The sequence below is a fragment of the Acanthopagrus latus genome, chromosome 23, assembly GCF_904848185.1.
Source record: "Acanthopagrus latus isolate v.2019 chromosome 23, fAcaLat1.1, whole genome shotgun sequence".
NCBI classification, from domain to species: Eukaryota; Metazoa; Chordata; class Actinopteri; order Spariformes; family Sparidae; genus Acanthopagrus; species Acanthopagrus latus.
Window position 1 is genome coordinate 10,036,679 of NC_051061.1, and position 19,706 is coordinate 10,056,384.

Genomic DNA, 19,706 nt, shown 5'->3' on the forward strand with positions numbered 1-19,706 from the left:
ACATGTGCAGATACAGTATGATACAGTATGCATTTAGCAGAAAATAGAAATGAAAATATTATTAAAGTATATCAATTTGATTAACTATACCCAGTTGACTACTCAGTTTGCTGAGAAATTAAAAGTGAAATGTATTCATTCTCAATTGAATTCTGAAATCACCGGTATTATTGTTTGGGGGGAAAAAACACCAGCTAATAACATACATTTCTAATAAACATGTCCTTTGATTTAAACACACTAAAACATCATTTTAAAAACATGCTCTGGTTCATTAAGCTCCCTTTAAGCTCCCTTTTTGGTTACTTTTTTCAGTCAGTAGATGAGAATTAGAGCAGTGATTTTGTCTTATCTGCCATCTGTTCATTTAAGGGTCCCATGATGGGGATTACAGAGGCTGAACTAATCCACCCCAGAGAGACAGATTATTCCTGAGATTGTTTATATGTAGTTTATGTATGTTGTGTCATGATGTATGACTTGTTCAACACTTGACATTTAGTCTATGAGCTGCTTGGGATTGGATGGAAACAGTGTTGTCAGATTCTCAGGCAAATATTACAACAACTCAAATATTAAGTATTGTTGTTGTGGTTTCCATTAAGACATGATAATGCTGGAAAAAAACACCAGCAACTATCTGTCATCATCACAAAGCCAGGTTATGTACTATGCTGTGTCAATGCAATGTCTTCAGAATAGTGATTGCATCTTCAAGTCCTTAGTGTGATGCTATCTTGCATCTTGCATTACTAATGGTCACCACACCGGTTGATACCAAAATTGGTGTTTGTTTCTTGGCCATTACACTTATACTATAAAAAACAATAATGTGTTTCTGTGACAATCTTGACATGATATCATCAAAAGATTGTAACCAGCACATTTATTAAAAGGACAAAAATAGTAATTGTCACACTCAACACAATGGCCTTTTGTTATGCAACAGCAGTAGTGAGGGATTACTTTCAGTGATAGATGCCAAATGAACAAAGTGGATGAAAAATAAATCTGTTAATATTGTTTTTGTTGGCAATCTGCAATTCAGAATTTATATCAGACGTACTTGTTGAAATGTGGATTCATTTGCTTGGTATATTATAGTAATTTCAGTAAAGATTTTTTTTTGTTAAGATGTATGGCCAAGACCAGGACTGCCCAAACTGGGGCCCATGAGCTAAAACTGGCCCACCAGATGGTTGTATTTGCTGACATGCATGTCGCACGAATAATAAAATGCAGATGACACGCATTTAATCAGTGCAGTTGAAGCTTGACAAAAGAGCTGGTAATGGACAAAGTCATTAGACACCATCATGACATCTACAGTAACCTGGAAACTTATGCAGTATATTATATTAAAAGAGCTACAGATAGAGCTTATTTTCCTTTTTAAAAAAAACAATACTTGAGTATTTTCCCTTATATGCAAATGTCTGTTTGATATAAATGTTTTGATATATCCTGTTTTTTAATGTAATGTTTAAATGATTATTATTGCTATGTTGTGTTTTCGTCTAGAAAGCTTTGCCCCATGCATTTGTAGAATGTCACAGTAGATGCTAGCGCCACATCTCACCTCTTTTGTTTAAGGAGTGCCAGCATTGTGTTATAAAATGAAAGGGGAAAAAAGAGGGCAACATCCAGAAAGGAAAACTTGCATCAACCACACCACTTTATATACATAATGCTACAGCATGTTTAGTAAAGTAGTGCCCCATTCCAAATGTGACCTAGGTTTTTTTTGTCCATTTCAAGAACAAATTTTACTTGTTTTCTGTTAGACTCGCTTTCTGCACTATAGCTTTTGCTGACATGCTTAGCTTGACATTAGAGGCCGCTTTAATTTAACATATTCATTAGTTCTTCCAGTTTAAACTGCTAGAGCTTAAGACTTCACGTCACTGCTCTGTAGAAAATGTTTGGGAATTCACAGGCAAATGAACAACTTTTCAAATTTGCCATATTGAACTCCAAAAATATGACCACGTGGCTGTCTAATGCTCCAATTTACAATTTTATATCCATTCATTTTTTTTTTTTACAAAAAGAACACACTTCTTCACTTGAGATTAATTAACTGCACATCATTGTGATGATACAGATACCACTTAACAGGAAATTAGGTAAGATTGGTCAGAAGAAGCATGAAGCATGAACTTCAATACAAAATGCGTCCTCTCCACTCACAGTAATCCATTTATTCTGTTGCCCTTATTTCTGTGACATCATTCTCACAAACTCTGCCAAAAGAATAGAAAAAATATTGATTAGCCACATTTTGGTTTGTCAGAAGAGCAATAACACAGCTAACACTGTTAGCATTAATCATGACCCAGATGCCTTTAGGCTTTAATATCAGAGCCCTGTTTCTTTGTTTCAGAATTCTCTCAAAAATAACAACACTTTTGTAGAAAACTGTGACTATTTACGTTAAACAAATATTATTGATTAAATACATGTTACTTGACAGTGATGTTGCATTCACATGGATTCAAGCAGACAGCAGACAACAACTTTTGGATGTCACAGGAAAAACAGTCGGAATGGGAGGATGAAAACAAAGTAACACACAACAATATGTTGCAGTAATATCGTATCATTTGCACTAAATGAAACAGAATATTTTAAAGTAGAATGGCACTCAGAAGAGCACATGACTCATAACATAACATTCCCCTTTCGTTCTCACTCACAGACACCAGCCAACTAAATAAGTCTAGACCATCCTACTCTTGGCGAATGTAATAAAATCATGTTGCACTCTATCATTTCAATTATTCTAGTAGTGCTTTTAGCTATACAATGCAGCTTTAAATCCAAGCTAAACAGAACTGACATAAGTAAATTATCAGCTTCTCATTGTAAGTTCTGTAGCAGAGGCCTGCTAAAAATGTAAAAAGATTCAAATTTGGATCGCCTTTTTATATTCCATACCAGCATCTTCTAATTTTAACATACTCCTCTCATTTTTCCTTCTGCCCTCTGCTTCAATCCATGTGAATGCAACATTCAAGAGCAGAATTTTTAATATAAGGCTACAACAAAGACTAAATCAGTTGTGTGTGTGTGTGTGTGTGTGTGTGTGTGTGTGTGTGTGTGTGTACAGTGTTTCCTTGTAGCTCACCCTCAAAGTCAACTGTTCCATCTCCATTGTTGTCAGCTTCTTTGACCACAGCCTCAATTTCATTTTGACTGGTTTGTTCTCCTAATAACTTTATCATGGCATTTCTCAGCTCATCAGATGTGATAGAACCATCACCATCTATATCAAACTGTAGGAGAGGGGAATAACACTTATGGGACTGGCATTCTAAAAAAAAACACATTTATGTTGTCACACAACATTTGGTACATGCCAATGCATTCTTATATCGCTTCAAGAATTTATCAAAAACATAATGAATGCACATTTTCATATAACACTTGTAACATATACTGACATATGTATTTAGAAATATGTTACTTAATTGTATATTGCATAATTACTAGATAATGTAGTTTTAGACAAAATATGTATTTTTTTGCAATATGGTATAATTGGTATATCTATAAATATGTAGAGAATTTATATTTGGTATGACACTAATCGTATGTCCATGTAATTTCTTGATATCTGGACAAGTCACTAGCTCATCGCAGGGCCCTCACTGATGGCAGACCATACAAGGTGTCAACCACACATCAGGACCAATTTTGGAGTTCAGTATCTTGCTCAAGGACACTTCGACATGCAGGTCAGCTCAGCCAGCCCTGAGCTGGGATTTGAACCAGCAACCTTTCAATCACTAGCTGATCACTTAAATTGAATGTTAATTTATTACATATACACATTTTGGGCACTTAAGATACATATTGCAATCATAACATGATGTTTTGCCAGATTTCATCCTTTACGGTATGTTCATTTACTATCCACCATGGGGTGCCAAAGACCAAAAAGAGAGAAGTTATTTCAAGCTCACCTCTCTAAACGCCTCTTTCAGTTCCTTCAACCCAATCATCCCTGCAGTTTCAGCCAGAAGCTTGGGGGTCATTAGTTCCACAAAATCTTCAAAGTCCACCCGCCCTCCCACTGTAATGAGAAACATGATATTATAACTACAGTCAGACAGCAGCAGGAAAACACAGCGTTAGCAAAGTTTGACTGTAATAAATCAAACATAAAACACATGTGTCTATGTGTCTACTTTTCACTCTGCTGCAAGTGGAAGTGGAAGTGGTCAGTGGACAATGTAGATAATGCAAACAAGCAGACACAGGCCATATTCTCTGGCCACTTATCTCCCTTGCTTCAAACAACTAACTGCTTTCAACACGCAGTGTTCACAGAGCTCACATTCAACTGTCAGATGTGATATTCATATATATGATAACTAAGGTGCTATCTGTTCTCTGCTGTACAATTTATATGAACAAATGCCATATGATAAGCAAACAGACAATATGTGTTTCAATGATGTTTGTTTCTACCAACACTTATAAGACTGAAATATTCAAATTCTGTATCTCTGGAGACACGTAAAAAGACACATTTCCTTAAACTTTCAAAACCAAAAATCCATCTTCAAGATGTTTTGCCATATATTTTAAAAGAAGTAATAAATGGTTCTATTTTTTCAGTTCTACAAAACCTACAGAAATGGCATCCTATAAGCTTTGCCTATGCTTCTTTTACTTGCCATTTCTGTGGCACTAGTAAGGAATGGGAATTACCCACATCAAAACAAATGGCTGTATATATATTCTAATCACCTTACCAGCTCAACACAATTAAGATTAACAGGCATTAATATATTACATCATATTTTTTTCTTTCATCTCATGAAGTAGACAGCAATACTCACAATTCATGTTGATGTTCTGGCTCAGTTGTATCAGCTCCATTTCAGTTGGCATATAACCCATGGTCCTCATCAGGTTCCCCAAGTCTTTACAGCTTATGAAACCATCCTTGTCTTTATCAAATTCTACAAAAGCCTCATGCAGCTCTAGAGAACATACAGACACAAAACTGAGAATGACATGTGACTAAACAAACAAACAAACAAAAATGATTACATAGCACTCTAACAAGAACATCTAAGAGCATAAAAAGCAGCAGTTACCTTCAATCTCATCTGGCGTAAGAGCTCTTGACTGCAAATTAATAATGGCACAAATACAAATGTTAATATATATCAATTTACCACAAAATGTACAACTATATCCATATTCACAGTTATCACATTATGTCCTTCTGCAAGCCAATAACATATAAGCTCCATAAACTCCATATGTAAACATGTTTTGCAGATAAGAAATTACATCCCTGGGGAAAAAGAACACACTAAACACATCTGTTGAATTCTTTTAAATTCCATAAATCAGTGAGATTTTCACATGAAAATAAGCACATAAATTTGAACTGCCAATTTAAGTCATTCAAAAATGCAAAATTTCCAAATAACTTTCAATGTGATTCTAGACTATTATATGTTGGGACTTTCTCCCATTTAAAAAAGTTTAATCATACACTGAAATGACACATTATTGTAATATTGCTTAACAGACGTTAGAGCAAGTTTTTTTTAGGTTTTCTAAACTTTTCTGAACTTATATTTTCATTCAACATCCTAATATGCACCAGCACATTCCACCATACGGATGTGGATGTGGATGTGAACAAGTATATAAGTATATAATGTTGGTATATGATGTATGAAAAAAGAATATATCAGCTTGAATATTTCAATCGCATTCGAAATCTAAGGATCTAACAAGAATTAAAATCAAGAACCTTTCTGAGTGGGTATGAATTTCTTTTGGCCACACCTTCCACGGAAGGGTTCCTCGACTATTGTATTACATTTACATTCTCGGGCATTTAGCAGACGCTTTTATCCAAAGTGACTTACAGTAATTCATACATACATTCATACACTGATGGCGGTGGCTGCCATGCAAGGTGCCAATATCAAATCAGGAGCAGTTTGTGGTTCAGTATCTTGCCCAAGGACACTTTGAAATGAAGATCAGGGGAATCAAACCAGAGACCTTCTGATAACAAGATGCTGGATCTACCCCGGAGCCACGGCCGCCCCGTATAGTATATTACATTATGTATTAGGTATGTAAATCCCCAGTTCAGATCAGCACACAGCAATGCATATTGCGATTCTTATTTCTATTAATATCCAGACAACATTTCTGTTCATGTGCTTCTGGCATCTGTCAATATGCCATCTGTGTGTGGCACAGACATACAGGTCATTTTGAGATTACAACATTAGCCCAGATTTCCTAGAAGTTTCTATTCCTGGTCCAAATATAAATATAAATGATGAGTGCTACTTACTTACTATGTCATGAGTTATTTGTATACATGTAAGTATTACGGTTCTCTGTAAATGCATTATTCAAATTTAAGGACAAAGCACAGAAACTGACTGAACACCAGTGCATTAGCCTTAATGCACCATGCGGCTAAAAACTTTGCACTTGCACCTTTACACCAAGACGGTAATAATATTCTAGCCCCCCCCCCCATTAGCCTCAACTAACACCACATGAGAAGGACTATAATAACAAAACAATATCTGTTTCATAAATAATCTGCAGATGAAAATAAGATTTATGTTCCTGGTAAACCAATGAAAATGATAACAATCACATACAGAATAATTAATACTTACTTCCTTTGAAATTCATTAAACAATAAAAAACTGGAAATACTAAGCTAAGAGAGGCAAATAGTACAAAAAAAATAAAATAAAAAAAATAACCAAAAGAAGAAACACCACCATGAATCCATAAATTATGCTGTAAAACCAGTTTGACTTACGTGTCTCTTGGTTCCTCCTCTGAGAAAGATGCAGGCTTGTTTAAGACTCATGATGACAGCCTCAGTCAAGGTCCTGGGCTGGGTATTTGTGAATACTTTGTCAGAAAAATGTATGTTACTGTGTTATCTGTCGCTGTATCACTCAGCTTCCAGTGCGAGACAGTGTGTGTGTGAGTGTGTGTTTAAACCATGATCATTGCTGATCTGCGTACGCCTGAGAGGAGGGATGAGGTCTCATATGGATTATCTCTGCAGCTTTGGTCTAAAAAAGAAAGACAGGCTTAATGTTGGGAATATACACAAATTCACATACACAGTGAAAATATGACTGTTGATTTTAACTAATTTTCATAGAGTGAATGCATCTAAATGTCATCAATACATTTTACTGCAATTTACAAATGATAAAAAAATAGACATCTCTCCTCATCGTTGGGTTTAAATCCCTATTCGTTTGGAAAACGGAAACCCATGAGCGATACGTATCTATGATTGGTTTGTTGACTCCTTCTATTCTTTCATGTGCTGCTGGTGGAGTAAATGACTGTCTAGATAAGACTCTCTACTCGTCATCACTAGATGAAACAACACAGAATACAACAGATGGGAGAGTGGAGAGAGTAACAGTCTAGTATTAGAGAGATTGTGAATCATATGCCACTGCATATGAATTAGTAATTCCTTTCAATATGCTGAAAAAATATGTACCCTGATCATTGCTAAATGACTGCAGCCCAAGGGGGACTATACAGTGGGAATATACTGTATTTCACCAGCCTATAACATAACCATATATGCTTTAGCAAAATTAAATGTTCTGTGCAGCCTAAGAGGATGTTCTTAATCTACACGCAATGGTCATAAGTGAAGCTCAGTCATTTGTTGGATTGCGTGAGAAGGCATAAATAAGCACGACCAGTCAGTTTGATTGCAGGCAAAACAACATTTTCAGTGAAAATATGGTGAATTTCGTCTGTCTGTATGTAATATATAAAAACAAAATGTACTTAATCTGAACTCATAAGCACGTTGCCAGATGTTGCTGTCAGGTCCCTTTTTATCTGTCTGTATGTCGTGCATATATATGAGCAACTTTAATCCTGTTCATATAATAGGTACACTTTACATACAGACAGATCAAATGCAACAGATAAAATAAAATCCCATTTCTCTTACTTTGTAAAGTACAGACTCTTGTTAAAATGTATTTTGATGAAAGTGACATTTCACTCAGAGTTTCATCATCCATGCACTGGAATACATTCACAGAGTCATGTGCTGATCAAACTTTGACCATTGTGAGGAACTGTATCATATGCGACCCGGTAGCATGATGATGCTAAACATGTAGAGTGTCAGTGTTAAAGAAGCCAACAAGGGGTGGGGAAAAAAATGAATGCCTGACATTTGAATGTGATGCAGTGCAACAGCTATAAATTGCTCTGTGCCTGTACCTCAGTGAAAAGTATTTACCTGACTGATCATACAAGTAAGATCATAATGACGCTATTGGATGGACTGAGGTATTTTCTAGTTGTTTCTGTTGTTTTAGTCCACTGACACAAGATACCTCTCTGATACAAATTATTTTTCAGACATGCCTGATGAGCTTGCTGAAACATATTAACAGAGGAAGCAATTAATATTTATATTAAAAGGTTTTAAAAATGATTGGCTGATAGCATTGTAAATGCATCTATAGTGTTGTTGTAATTTACCCCTTTCAGTCAAAAATGTGTTTATCATCTTCCTTAAAAGGTATTTCTCAGACACACATTATTGGTTTAATTACAGTGTTTTATATATAAATATACATCTTAAACATGTCAGAAGGGGTTTTTTAGGGATTTTGATCTTTTATGATTTAATTGCCTCAGCAGTTCAAGGCATAAGCACAACGTATAGTAGCAGGCCTATGTTTATGACTGAAAATGCTGACAAACACATTAAATTTTACGTGACTTATCTTTTATCTTAAAGATATATTTGAACACATTAGCCCCTCCCTTACAAATTCTCAATGCAAATTCTGAGTTTTTCAGAGATATACTTCTGTTGTCGCACTGAGTTGCTGTCTCTTGTGTAGTGTGAAGCAGCTGAGTTCACATATCCAGTCTCAAGATGATGGACAAACTGTCTTTACTGCTGACAGCCTTCTGTCTGCCCTGTAAGTTGCTTCATCCCACAATACTGATCAAGAATGTATTTCTCTCATGTTCTCACTGGTCTCCATTTTTCTTCTATTCTTTGGCAGGTTTTAATGGCCAGGCTCTAGAGTCCATTCCCTCTACGTCAGTGCTGAAAAGGCCTCAAGAAGCCCTCAGTCTCTCCTGCAGGGGATCTGGATTTGATTTCAGTCAGTATGGCATGCACTGGATCAGACAGCCTTCAGGAAAAGCATTGGAATGGATGGGGCTTATTTACTATGATGCAAGCAAAACAGTGTATGCCAGCACTGTGCAAGGACGAACTGAAATCACCAGAGATAATAGTAACAGCATGGTGTATCTGAGACTGTCCAACTTAAAGCCAGAGGACTCTGCTGTGTATTACTGTGCCAGACACACACACTCATCTAGGTAAGTGAGGAAGCTTCACAAAACCCCCAAACAACTCAGTTCTACAATCACCAACAGGTGGCAGCAGAACATTTAGGTCTAAAATATTCTAACCAGTATGACACACATCCACACATTAAAAACACACATTGTGAGGTTGTGGTTTTTCACTTCCTTTTCTTTATACTCCCAGCTGTTATTTTGAAAGGCAAGAGTGAAAATGTTTTCAGTTATATTTAAACTACTACTACTACTAAAAAAAAAAAAAAAAAAAAAAAATAGCCCATAACTGCCAAACATTGAGTAGGACACAAGTCAAAAACACAATGAATAATAAAACAAACAGGTGTTAAAGACTAAATAACTACATGTGAGACATAAAAGTGGGCCTGGTACAGGAATTGATTCTGTGCTTATGGCAGGAATAATTCAAGGAGACCAAGATGATTTAATCCCAAATATATTCAATCATAAAAAAGCTTTTGATAAACTGTTTAAGTAATGCCTGCTGTTAAAATAATTTCTGTATATGTTCGAGGTGGATTTATAAATCTAATTGTCCTCTTTAGATTACTCAGCTTTTTACATATTTTTTATATGTTATAAAAAAATGAGTTAATAGTCCATGTCAGACTACAACCAATACCAAGGTGTCTTGTTTTGTTTAAAAGGCTTAAACAATATTTGGTCACAAAACCTGCAGTAGAGACTCCAGAGGGTGGAGACAAATAGATGTAATATGTAATATGTAAGTAAGCTGTTTGCAAATTAACCTAAATGAAGGGTGTGGCTATATTCAGCAAAGGAATTAATTTATGCCTCACTTGATTGTAAGGAAGATAAGATATCTAATTATACAGTTACATAACAACATAATTCTGACCCCTCTACTCTTCTTCTCTATGCAAAGTGAACTTCCTCACAGTCTGCTATAAAGACTTGATATCATGCTGTCAGCTGCAGCAGAAGAAGAGAAGCTCCCATCAGATCACCTTCAATACCAACCATGTTCTCTGTAGCTCTGCTGCTGCTGCTGGCTGCTGGATCCTGTGAGGAGCTTTCAGTGGATTCACACTAATAAACACATTAGAAAGACTGAATAGTCAGATAGATGATGGAGATAATGTTGATTTGTGTTTCCACAAGTGTGAACAGTATTGATCTCATCCAGCCAGACTCAAAGGTTGTGCAGCCTGGACAGTCTTTGACCATCACCTGTCAGGTCTCTGGTTATTCTTTGACTGACAGCAGCTATGCAACAGGTTGGATCAGACAGTGTGAAGGAAAACCAATGGACTGGATTTCTCATCAGTGGGGTGGAAGTAGTGGCAGCTTTTATCAAAATAATGCTCTGAAGAACAAGTTCAGCTACAGCAGAGACACTTCTGCTAGAACAGTGACTCTAACAGGACAGAATCTGCAGCCTGAGGACACAGCTGTTTATTACTGTGTACGTGTGCCCACAGATATACAAACCACCAACAGACCTGCACAAATACCCAGAGACCATGTGACTCAAGCACACACAAGTTTAAAATGCAAACATTAATACAGCCATTACTGTCTGATGAGTTGCTAAAAATGTATCTTCATGTTATTTGCTAAGGCATTTTTTGTTTGTTTCTGGTCGACATCAGTATAGAATAGACTAGAAACTTAACTTTCCCTCAATAGAAGATTGTGTGACACATTTAATTAATTCATTTTAATGTATTGCAATGCCTTGAAAATGTTTTAAAAAGCTTTTCATAACTTAACAACTTAGTTTTACAACAGTACAACAGTACAACAACAGTAGCTGTATTTCTTCAGAAATACACAGATGAGATCCAAATTTCCCAGTTGTACATTGGAAAAGCTGAAAAAAGTTTTACATCTTCAGTTCAGGATTGTCACTTAGAACAGTTATTATTTTTCATGAAACACTCAGTCCAGAAATTAGTTGACAGGACTTTTTTCAACATTGTCTTTTTGATATTCTCTGATTACTGAGAGGTTCTTAACAGTAGATCATCGACCTCATCTATCCAATATGCTTGTGGGGAGTAATGATAAACCATGATGCTGAGACAAATTACACTTGAACTGATTTTAATAAATGTCATTTGTAGATGTGAAGTTTACTTTAAAGAAACCCTAACCCTCCGGATATGTTTTTGAATCCAATATTGAAAGCATCATTAATTTGAAAAAAAGAAAAAGAAAAAAACAAAAAACAAATAATGAATTAAAAATGCCTGTACATGAGCCACTCCCTCCTCATGATGCCCTGATGCAAATCTTCAGTCTGTGCAGTGTACTTCTGTCCTGCTGACTGCTCTTGTACTTTGTGTGGAGCAGCAGAGGTCACATCTCCAGCCTCAGGATGATGAACACACTCACTCTTCTGCTGGTTGCTCTCTCTCTGCCCTGTGAGTTCTCCTGCTTCTTGCTGTTTTATATTTATCATACAACATGGACTGATGGTCAGTCAGTGACAGCAGAAAACTACCCAGATGACTGTCTCACTTTCTTCTGTGGTTCCTCTCTTCTTTCATCTCATCAGGTTGTACAGGTCAGAGTATGGAGTCCATTCCTTCCAGTTCAGTAGTGAAAAGGCCTGGGGAGACTCTCAGTCTGTCCTGCAGGGGATCTGGCTTCACATTCAGCTGCTGCGCTATGAACTGGATCAGACAACCTGCAAGAAAAGGACTGGAATGGATCGGGTGTGTCTACAGCGATGCAAGTGGAACAGATTATGCCAGCAGTGTGCAAGGTCGGATAGAAGTCACAAGAGATAACAGCAACAGCATGGTGTATCTGAGACTGTCCAACTTAAAGCTGGAGGACTCTGCTGTGTATTACTGTGCCAAACACACACACTGGTTAAAGGAAGCAGAGAAGCTTTACAAAAACTCCACAGAACTTTTGTTTCCAAAGACCTACAGGTGGCAGCAGAACATATGAAGTCAGATGACACTAACTAAGGAGAGTATGACAGTGACTCTAAACACTCACACATACATACATGCATCATATGAAAACAACAGCTGATGTTGTGGTTTGTGACTTCCTGTTTCTCAGTGTTACATTTAACATGTGTTTTTCTGCAACAATGATGGTTTATAATGTTCCTATTATTAATGTTTAAAAGCAGGTGATGAGAATATATTTGAACATTTACATGATATATCCAGTATATGGACCAACAAAAAAATATATCTTACTGATGTGTAAATAAACATCATTATTAAAGTATATAACATAATATGATGACATCATTGTTGTATTGTCCAGAGGTGTGTGAGATGTGGTGTGTTTCTCTGTGAGGAGGAGGAGTCGATGCAAAACTCTGATCTCTTCATCTCTACATATGTGTTGCAGAGTGAAGGACAGAGACTGAATCACTGACAGACACACTGCAGACTGGACAGAGACAACTGGCTTTTACAATGATCACACCTGATTATTTAGTTGTTTTTCTCATCCTGTCTATTAACTGGGCTGGTAAGAACAATGATTGTTTTTCTGACAAACCTCCTGCTACAAAGACAACATGGCTGCATTACAGTAACTAATGAGCTGTTTAACTGTCTGCAGGTACTGAGGATCAAACACTGACTGAGTCTGAACCAGCAGTGAAAAGACCTGGAGGATCCCACAGACTGACCTGCACATATTCAGGGTTTGATAGTGATTACTGGAACGCTTGGATCAGACAGGCTCCTGGAAAAGGACTGGAATGGGTTTCTACTATTAGTCCTAGCAGTAGCAGCATCTACTACTCTGAGTCAGTCAAAGGTCGGTTTACCATCTCCAGAGAAAACAGCAGACATTCTTCTTTCGTAATTTAACTTGATGATTTGTTACAAAACATTTTGTTTTTTCAACAGGTGTGAAGTGTGAACAGTTGACACAGCCAGCCTCTGTGACTGTGCAGCCAGGTCAACGTCTGACCATCACCTGTCAGGTCTCTTATTCTGTTAGCAGTGACTGGACAGCTTGGATCAGACAGCCTGCAGGGAAAGGACTGGAGTGGATTGGGAGTGCAGCTGTTGGATACAGCACATACATGAAAGATTCACTAAAGAACAAGTTCAGTATCAGCTCAGACTCTTCCAGCAACACAGTGACTCTAAATGGACAGAATGTGCAGTCTGAAGACACTGCTGTGTATTACTGTGCCAGAGAGTCACAATAACACAAACCATCAGTAGACCTGAACAAAAACCCCTCAGTGCCTGAACACTTGTAACATGAAGCCACCAGAGGACAGTCTTAAATACACACTCTCAATGTCATAAATGCCCCAAAACACATTCTGATCATTGGTGGATGGTTTAACATGATGAGATTACAATTCAACAAATTTCAAAAATAGTGATGGTTATTGGTGATCATAAGGATACTGCAGGTTATTATTTAGTGTATATGCTGTCTAAAGGAAGTAACAAAAAAAAACATGATGATGAGACAAATTATATATGAATTGGTTTGAATGAATGCTATTTGGAAATGTGGCAGATTCAGACCTAAAATTCACATTTTGGTGTGTTATTATGATAAATCAGGGAACAGTTTCCTCCCTGTGAGGAGGAGTCAATGCAAAACTCAGATGTCTTCGTCCTCTACTTATCTGACTGCAGAGAGGATGACAGAGAACAGTGGACACACAGTTTAACATGATGGACTATAGGACAGGACTGCTGCTGTTAACTGTCTGCTGGGCAGGTGGGGAGCTACACTGATCTTAATTTCAGATAACTTTTATTTGTGCTGCCAAGCCAATGACACACATTTTTTTTTTGTCTCAACAGGTGTTGATGGTCAGACTCTGACAGAATCTGAATCAGTGGTTAAAAGGCCTGGAGAATCTCACAGATTGACCTGTACAGCCTCTGGATTCACATTCAGTGGCCAATATATGAACTGGATCAGACAGGCTCCTGGAAAAGGACTGGAATGGCTTGCTCGAATCTATACTACTAGTGGCGGCACTTACTACTCTGAGTCAGTCAAAGGCCGGTTTACCATCTCCAGAGACAACAGCAAACAGCAGGTGTATCTGCAGATGAGCAGTCTGAAGACTGAAGATTCTGCTGTTTATTATTGTGCTCGAGATTCACAGTGACCGGAGTTGGTTGAGCAGCTGTACAAAAACCTACAGAACTCATCTCTACTGGTCTGATGGAGCCAAAGACTGAAGTATTTTATATCATACATAGTTATATCCTTAAATCTGTTCCTGAGAAATATTGACAGTTAACCTTAAATTAATCAAAACTGAGTAAATGCACTTGTTGATAAAAGGCCCTAAGACAGCATAACAATATGGTCACTGAAACTAGAAAGATTTAATATTAACTGACTGACTCTCAACACTCAGATGTAGTTTTTGCATTTTGTCTCACAGGTTTCAGTTCCTGAGCAGCTGTTTTCCTCTCGAGGCTCCAAGTTTCTCTGTATGTCTTTAAACATCTGCTGACACTGAAATGATTAAAACTCTTTCATGCCAACCAGCAGCATCAGACAGAAGTTTTCATACTGTTTACATGATGCGGTCTGCTGTCACTTTGCTGCAAATACAGGAAGAACACTAAGTGATCAAATGCTGCAATAACAACAAGCTGTTCTTACATTTGAAGTTCATCTTAAATGTGATGTAGGAGGTGCTGATGTTGCGAAATATGTGTACTTGAAAAAAGAAGTGATCAGACCTTTGATGTCATTGATTACGGCCGAGACGGCATTGTTGTTGTTGTGTATGTGTGAGCGCCGGTGATAGTCTGGAAAAAAGAATAAAGTTGCCAAACTGTGAACGGAGTCCTGTCTGCTTTAAGGGTGCAACACTGACAGTAAATACATTCTCTCAGGAAAACAGCTCACATCATATTTAAAGTGTTTTAATGATTTGAAAACATGCTGAACACACTGTAAACATGGCTTATAGAAAGCTACATACTTGATGGTTTCTCCTTTTGTTTCCATGACACATCATCATTTATACTGTAATGCTGATTTTAAACAATATGTTTTCCATTATCTATGGTTCATGTCATATTCACAGTAAGAAGAGTAGTGATAATCATTTACAGTTGTTATATGTCTGTTAATCAGGGACATTTTCAAAATGTTCCAGTTGAGTGTGTAATGAAATGAAAATATCATGTGTAAAGCAGAGGTGATTTCCAGGCATGTTTTCACTCTGCAGATATAATAACAGTCAACAGACTCTTCTATTGGCTCCAGTCAGACCAACATTGATGCATCATATGTTTGATTCTATGCAAACTCAGTGAGCTTCCTTGTTACTCAGCTATAAAAACTTCCCATCAGGCTGTCAGTGGAGTTCACAGCACGTCAGTTTCAACATCAACCATGTTTTCTGTAGCTCTGCTGCTGCTGTTGGCAGCTGGATGTGAGTCTCTCTGGATTTGTCAAAGTCAACAGTTCTTCTTTTGCAGTTTAACTTGATCATTTGTTACAAACATTTTGTTTTCCTCCACAGGTGTGAAGTGTGAACAGTTGACACAGCCAGCCTCTGTGACTGTGCAGCCAGGTCAACGTCTGACCATCACCTGTCAGGTCTCTTATTCTGTTAGCAGCTACTACACAGCATGGATCAGACAGCCTGCAGGGAAAACAATGGAGTGGATTGGATATGCACGTGTGGGATACAGCACATACTACAAAGATTCCCTGAAGAACAAGTTCAGTATCAGCTCAGACTCTTCCAGCAACAGAGTGACTCTAAATGGACAGAATGTGCAGTCTGAAGACACTGCTGTGTATTACTGTGCCAGAGAGTCACAATAACACAAACCATCAGTAGACCTGAACAAAAACCCCTCAGTGCCTGAACACTTGTAACATGAAGCCACCAGAGGAGGAGCCCTCAGACCACTAATAATCTCAACACCAGTTTACTGTTCTGTAAATAGAGAAATAGTCTGCAGATTTATGACAAAATATCTTACTTCAATTTGGTAGCAGTAACTTAAATAATTGGACTTCATAAGGTGTTTTACAATATTTTACAGAGTTAAAAACAAATAATACTTTCATACATTTTTATACAAAATAAAGTCAAGTAATGAAATGAATATTGGAAGTTAGTTTTATTCAATCATTTTAAAAAGCTGCTTTTATCAGTTCATCAGGAGTCTTCAGCCAACTTCAGGACAGAAGAGCTCACATCAGTTCAGCTTCAACATCAACCATGTTCTCTGTAGCTCTGCTGCTGCTGCTGGCTGCTGGATCCTGTGAGGAGCTTTCAGTGGATTCACACTAATAAACACATTAGAAAGACTGAATAGTCAGATGGATGATGGAGATAATGTTGATTTGTGTTTCCACAGGTGTGAACAGTATTGATCTCATCCAGCCAGACTCAAAGGTTGTGCAGCCTGGACAGTCTTTGACCATCACCTGTCAGGTCTCTGGTTATTCTTTGACTGATGACAGCTATGCAACAGGTTGGATCAGACAGTGTGAAGGAAAACCAATGGACTGGATTTCTCATCAGTGGGGTGGAAGTAGTGGCAGCTTTTATCAAAATAATGCTCTGAAGAACAAGTTCAGCTACAGCAGAGACACTTCTGCTAGAACAGTGACTCTAACAGGACAGAATCTGCAGCCTGAGGACACAGCTGTTTATTACTGTGTACGTCATCCCACAGTGATACAAACCACCAACAGACCTGCACAAATACCCAGAGACCCTGTGACTCAAGCACACACAAAAGAAAATGTAAGAACGTTTTGGAGGAAACATTTTGGACTCCCACTCAAAGAATGCCTAAAACTGCTGAAGCGAAATTAAAAATGAACAACAAATGAAATAAAAAGAAGATGTAATATAAATGTGTTCATCTGCTGCCTAGTATACTTTCTTATGTGACAGAGCCTTGTGTTTTTAATACCAAGGGACATTTTACACAAATGAAATATGACAGACAAATATTAGAACATTAATCCCCCAGTTTCATTAAATATCTCCAGGGCAGCTTTTATCCTCCCTGTGAGGAGGAGTCAATGCAAAACTCAGATGTCTTCCTCCTCTACTTATCTGACTGCAGAGAGGATGAAAGAGAACAGTGGACACACAGTTTAACATGATGGACTATAGGACAGGACTGCTGCTGTTAACTGTCTGCTGGGCAGGTGAACATCTACACTGATATTAATTTTAGATAACTTTTATTTTCGCTGCCAAGCCAATGACACTTATTTTCTTGCGTCTCAACAGGTGTTGATGGTCAGACTCTGACAGAATCTGAACCAGTGGTTAAAAGGCCTGGAGAATCTCACAGATTGACCTGTACAGCCTCTGGATTCACATTCAGTAGCCAATATATGCAGTGGATCAGACAGGCTCCTGGAAAAGGACTGGAGTGGATTGCTCAGATCTATACTGGTGGTGGTGGCATTTACTACTCTGAATCAGTCAAAGGCCGGTTTACCATCTCCAGAGACAACAGCAGACAGCAGGTGTATCTGCAGATGAGCAGCCTGAAGACTGAAGATTCTGCTGTTTATTATTGTGCTCGACAGCCACAGTGACTGGAGTTGGTTGAGCAGCTGTACAAAAACCTACAGTGCTCATCTCTGGTCTGGAAGGGCCCAAGCATGAAGTATTTCATATCACAAGTAATTATATTATAATTTCAAATATGTTGCTGAGAAATATTTATAGTAAACATTAAATTAAACAAAACACAATAAATATTACTTTTTGATAAAAGGCCCAAAGACAGCACAGCTATGTGGGCACTACAAAATAAAACATTTCTACAAATTCAGAGACAATAATGTCTCTGAATCTTTGGGAATCTAAATGAATCACAATATCAATATGATGGAGAAAAATAAATGTTACAGTTTCTGTCATAAAATCACTAGAGGGCAGTCAGTGACAAGTTTGTCTCTCCTCTGTTATTTAAAGGAGATTCTTTGTTCTCATTAATATTAACTGACTGACTTTCAACACTCAGATGTAGTTTTTGCATTTTGTCTCACAGGTTTCAGTTCCTGAGCAGCTGTTTTCCTCTCGAGGCTCCAAGTTTCTCTGTATGTCTTCAAACATCTGCTGACACTGAAATGATTAAAACTCTTTCATGCCAACCAGCAGCATCAGACAGAAGTTTTCATACTGTTTACATGATGCTGTCTGCTGTCACTTTGCTGCAAATACAGGAAGAACACTAAGTGATCAAATGCTGCAATAACAACAAGCTGTTCTTACATTTGAAGTTCATCTTAAATGTGATGTAGGAGGTGCTGACAGTAAATACATTCTCTCAGGAAAACAGCTCACATCATATTTAAAGTGTTTTAATGGTTTGAACATGCTGAACACACTGTAAACATGGCTTATAGAAAGCTACATTCTTGATGGTTTCTCCTTTTGTTTCCATGACACATCATCATTTATACTGTAATGCTGATTTTAAACACCATGTTTTCCGTTATCTATGGTTCATGTAATATTCACAGTAAGAAGAGTTGTGATAATCATTTACAGTTGTTTCATTTCTGTAAAAAAAGGGACATTTTCAAAATGTTCCAGTTGAGTGTGTAATGAAATGAAAATATCATGTGTAAAGCAGAGGTGATTTTCAGGCATGTTTTCACTCTGCAGATATAATAACAGTCAACAGACTCTTCTATTGGCTCCAGTCAGACCAACATTGATGCTTCATATGTTTGATTCTATGCAAACTCAGTGAGCTTCCTTGTTACTCAGCTATAAAAACTTCCCATCAGGCTGTCAGTGGAGTTCACAGCACGTCAGTTTCAACATCAACCATGTTTTCTGTAGCTCTGCTGCTGCTGTTGGCAGCTGGATGTGAGTCTCTCTGGATTTGTCAAAGGCAGCAGTTCTTCCTTTGCAGTTTAACTTGATCATTTGTTACAAAACATTTTGTTTTCCTCCACAGGTGTGAAGTGTGAACAGTTGACACAGCCAGCCTCTGTGACTGTGCAGCCAGGTCAACGTCTGACCATCACCTGTCAGGTCTCTTATTCTCTTGGCTACTACACAGCTTGGATCAGACAGCCTGCAGGGAAAGGACTGGAGTGGATTGGGATGAGATTTACTGGAGGCTCACACTACAAAGATTCCCTGAAGAACAAGTTCAGTATCAACTCAGACTCTTCCAGCAACACAGTGACTCTAAATGGACAGAATGTGCAGTCTAAAGACACTGCTGTGTATTACTGTGCCAGACAGCCACAATAACACAAACCATCAGTAGACCTGAACAAAAACCCCTCAGTGCCTGAACACTTGTAACATGAAGCCACCAGAGGAGGAGCCCTCAGACCACTAATAATCTCAACACCTG

General features: G+C 37.7%; 1 protein-coding gene and 4 gene segments (V, D, J or C); 4 read left to right on the top strand and 1 right to left on the bottom strand.

Moving 5' to 3' along the window:
• Positions 1–2,214: 2,214 nt before the first annotated feature.
• cabp5b (calcium binding protein 5b) lies at positions 2,215–6,874 on the bottom strand. Its single transcript, XM_037089218.1, has 6 exons — positions 6,824–6,874; positions 5,109–5,139; positions 4,848–4,991; positions 3,966–4,075; positions 3,128–3,275; positions 2,215–2,243 (listed from the first exon to the last, which is right to left on the bottom strand). The coding sequence occupies exons 1-6, from the start codon at positions 6,872–6,874 to the stop codon at positions 2,215–2,217; spliced, it is 513 nt and encodes a 170-aa protein (XP_036945113.1).
• Positions 6,875–10,324: 3,450 nt separating this feature from the next.
• Positions 10,325–13,549, top strand: LOC119014039 (the record flags this gene model as incomplete). The annotated part of the segment is given in 2 exon segments: positions 10,325–10,430; positions 13,254–13,549. Coding segments are annotated over 2 exon segments (339 nt in total), but the record flags the coding sequence as incomplete, so codon positions are not given.
• LOC119014001 lies at positions 11,681–12,437 on the top strand. The segment is given in 2 exon segments: positions 11,681–11,792; positions 11,927–12,437. Coding segments are annotated over 2 exon segments (447 nt in total).
• Positions 13,550–15,638: 2,089 nt separating the features above from the next.
• LOC119014021 lies at positions 15,639–16,176 on the top strand. The segment is given in 2 exon segments: positions 15,639–15,778; positions 15,869–16,176. Coding segments are annotated over 2 exon segments (348 nt in total).
• A 2,708-nt stretch (positions 16,177–18,884) lies between these two features.
• On the top strand, positions 18,885–19,585 carry LOC119014044 (the record flags this gene model as incomplete). The annotated part of the segment is given in 2 exon segments: positions 18,885–19,207; positions 19,299–19,585. Coding segments are annotated over 2 exon segments (327 nt in total), but the record flags the coding sequence as incomplete, so codon positions are not given.
• Between the last annotated feature and the right edge of the window lie 121 nt (positions 19,586–19,706).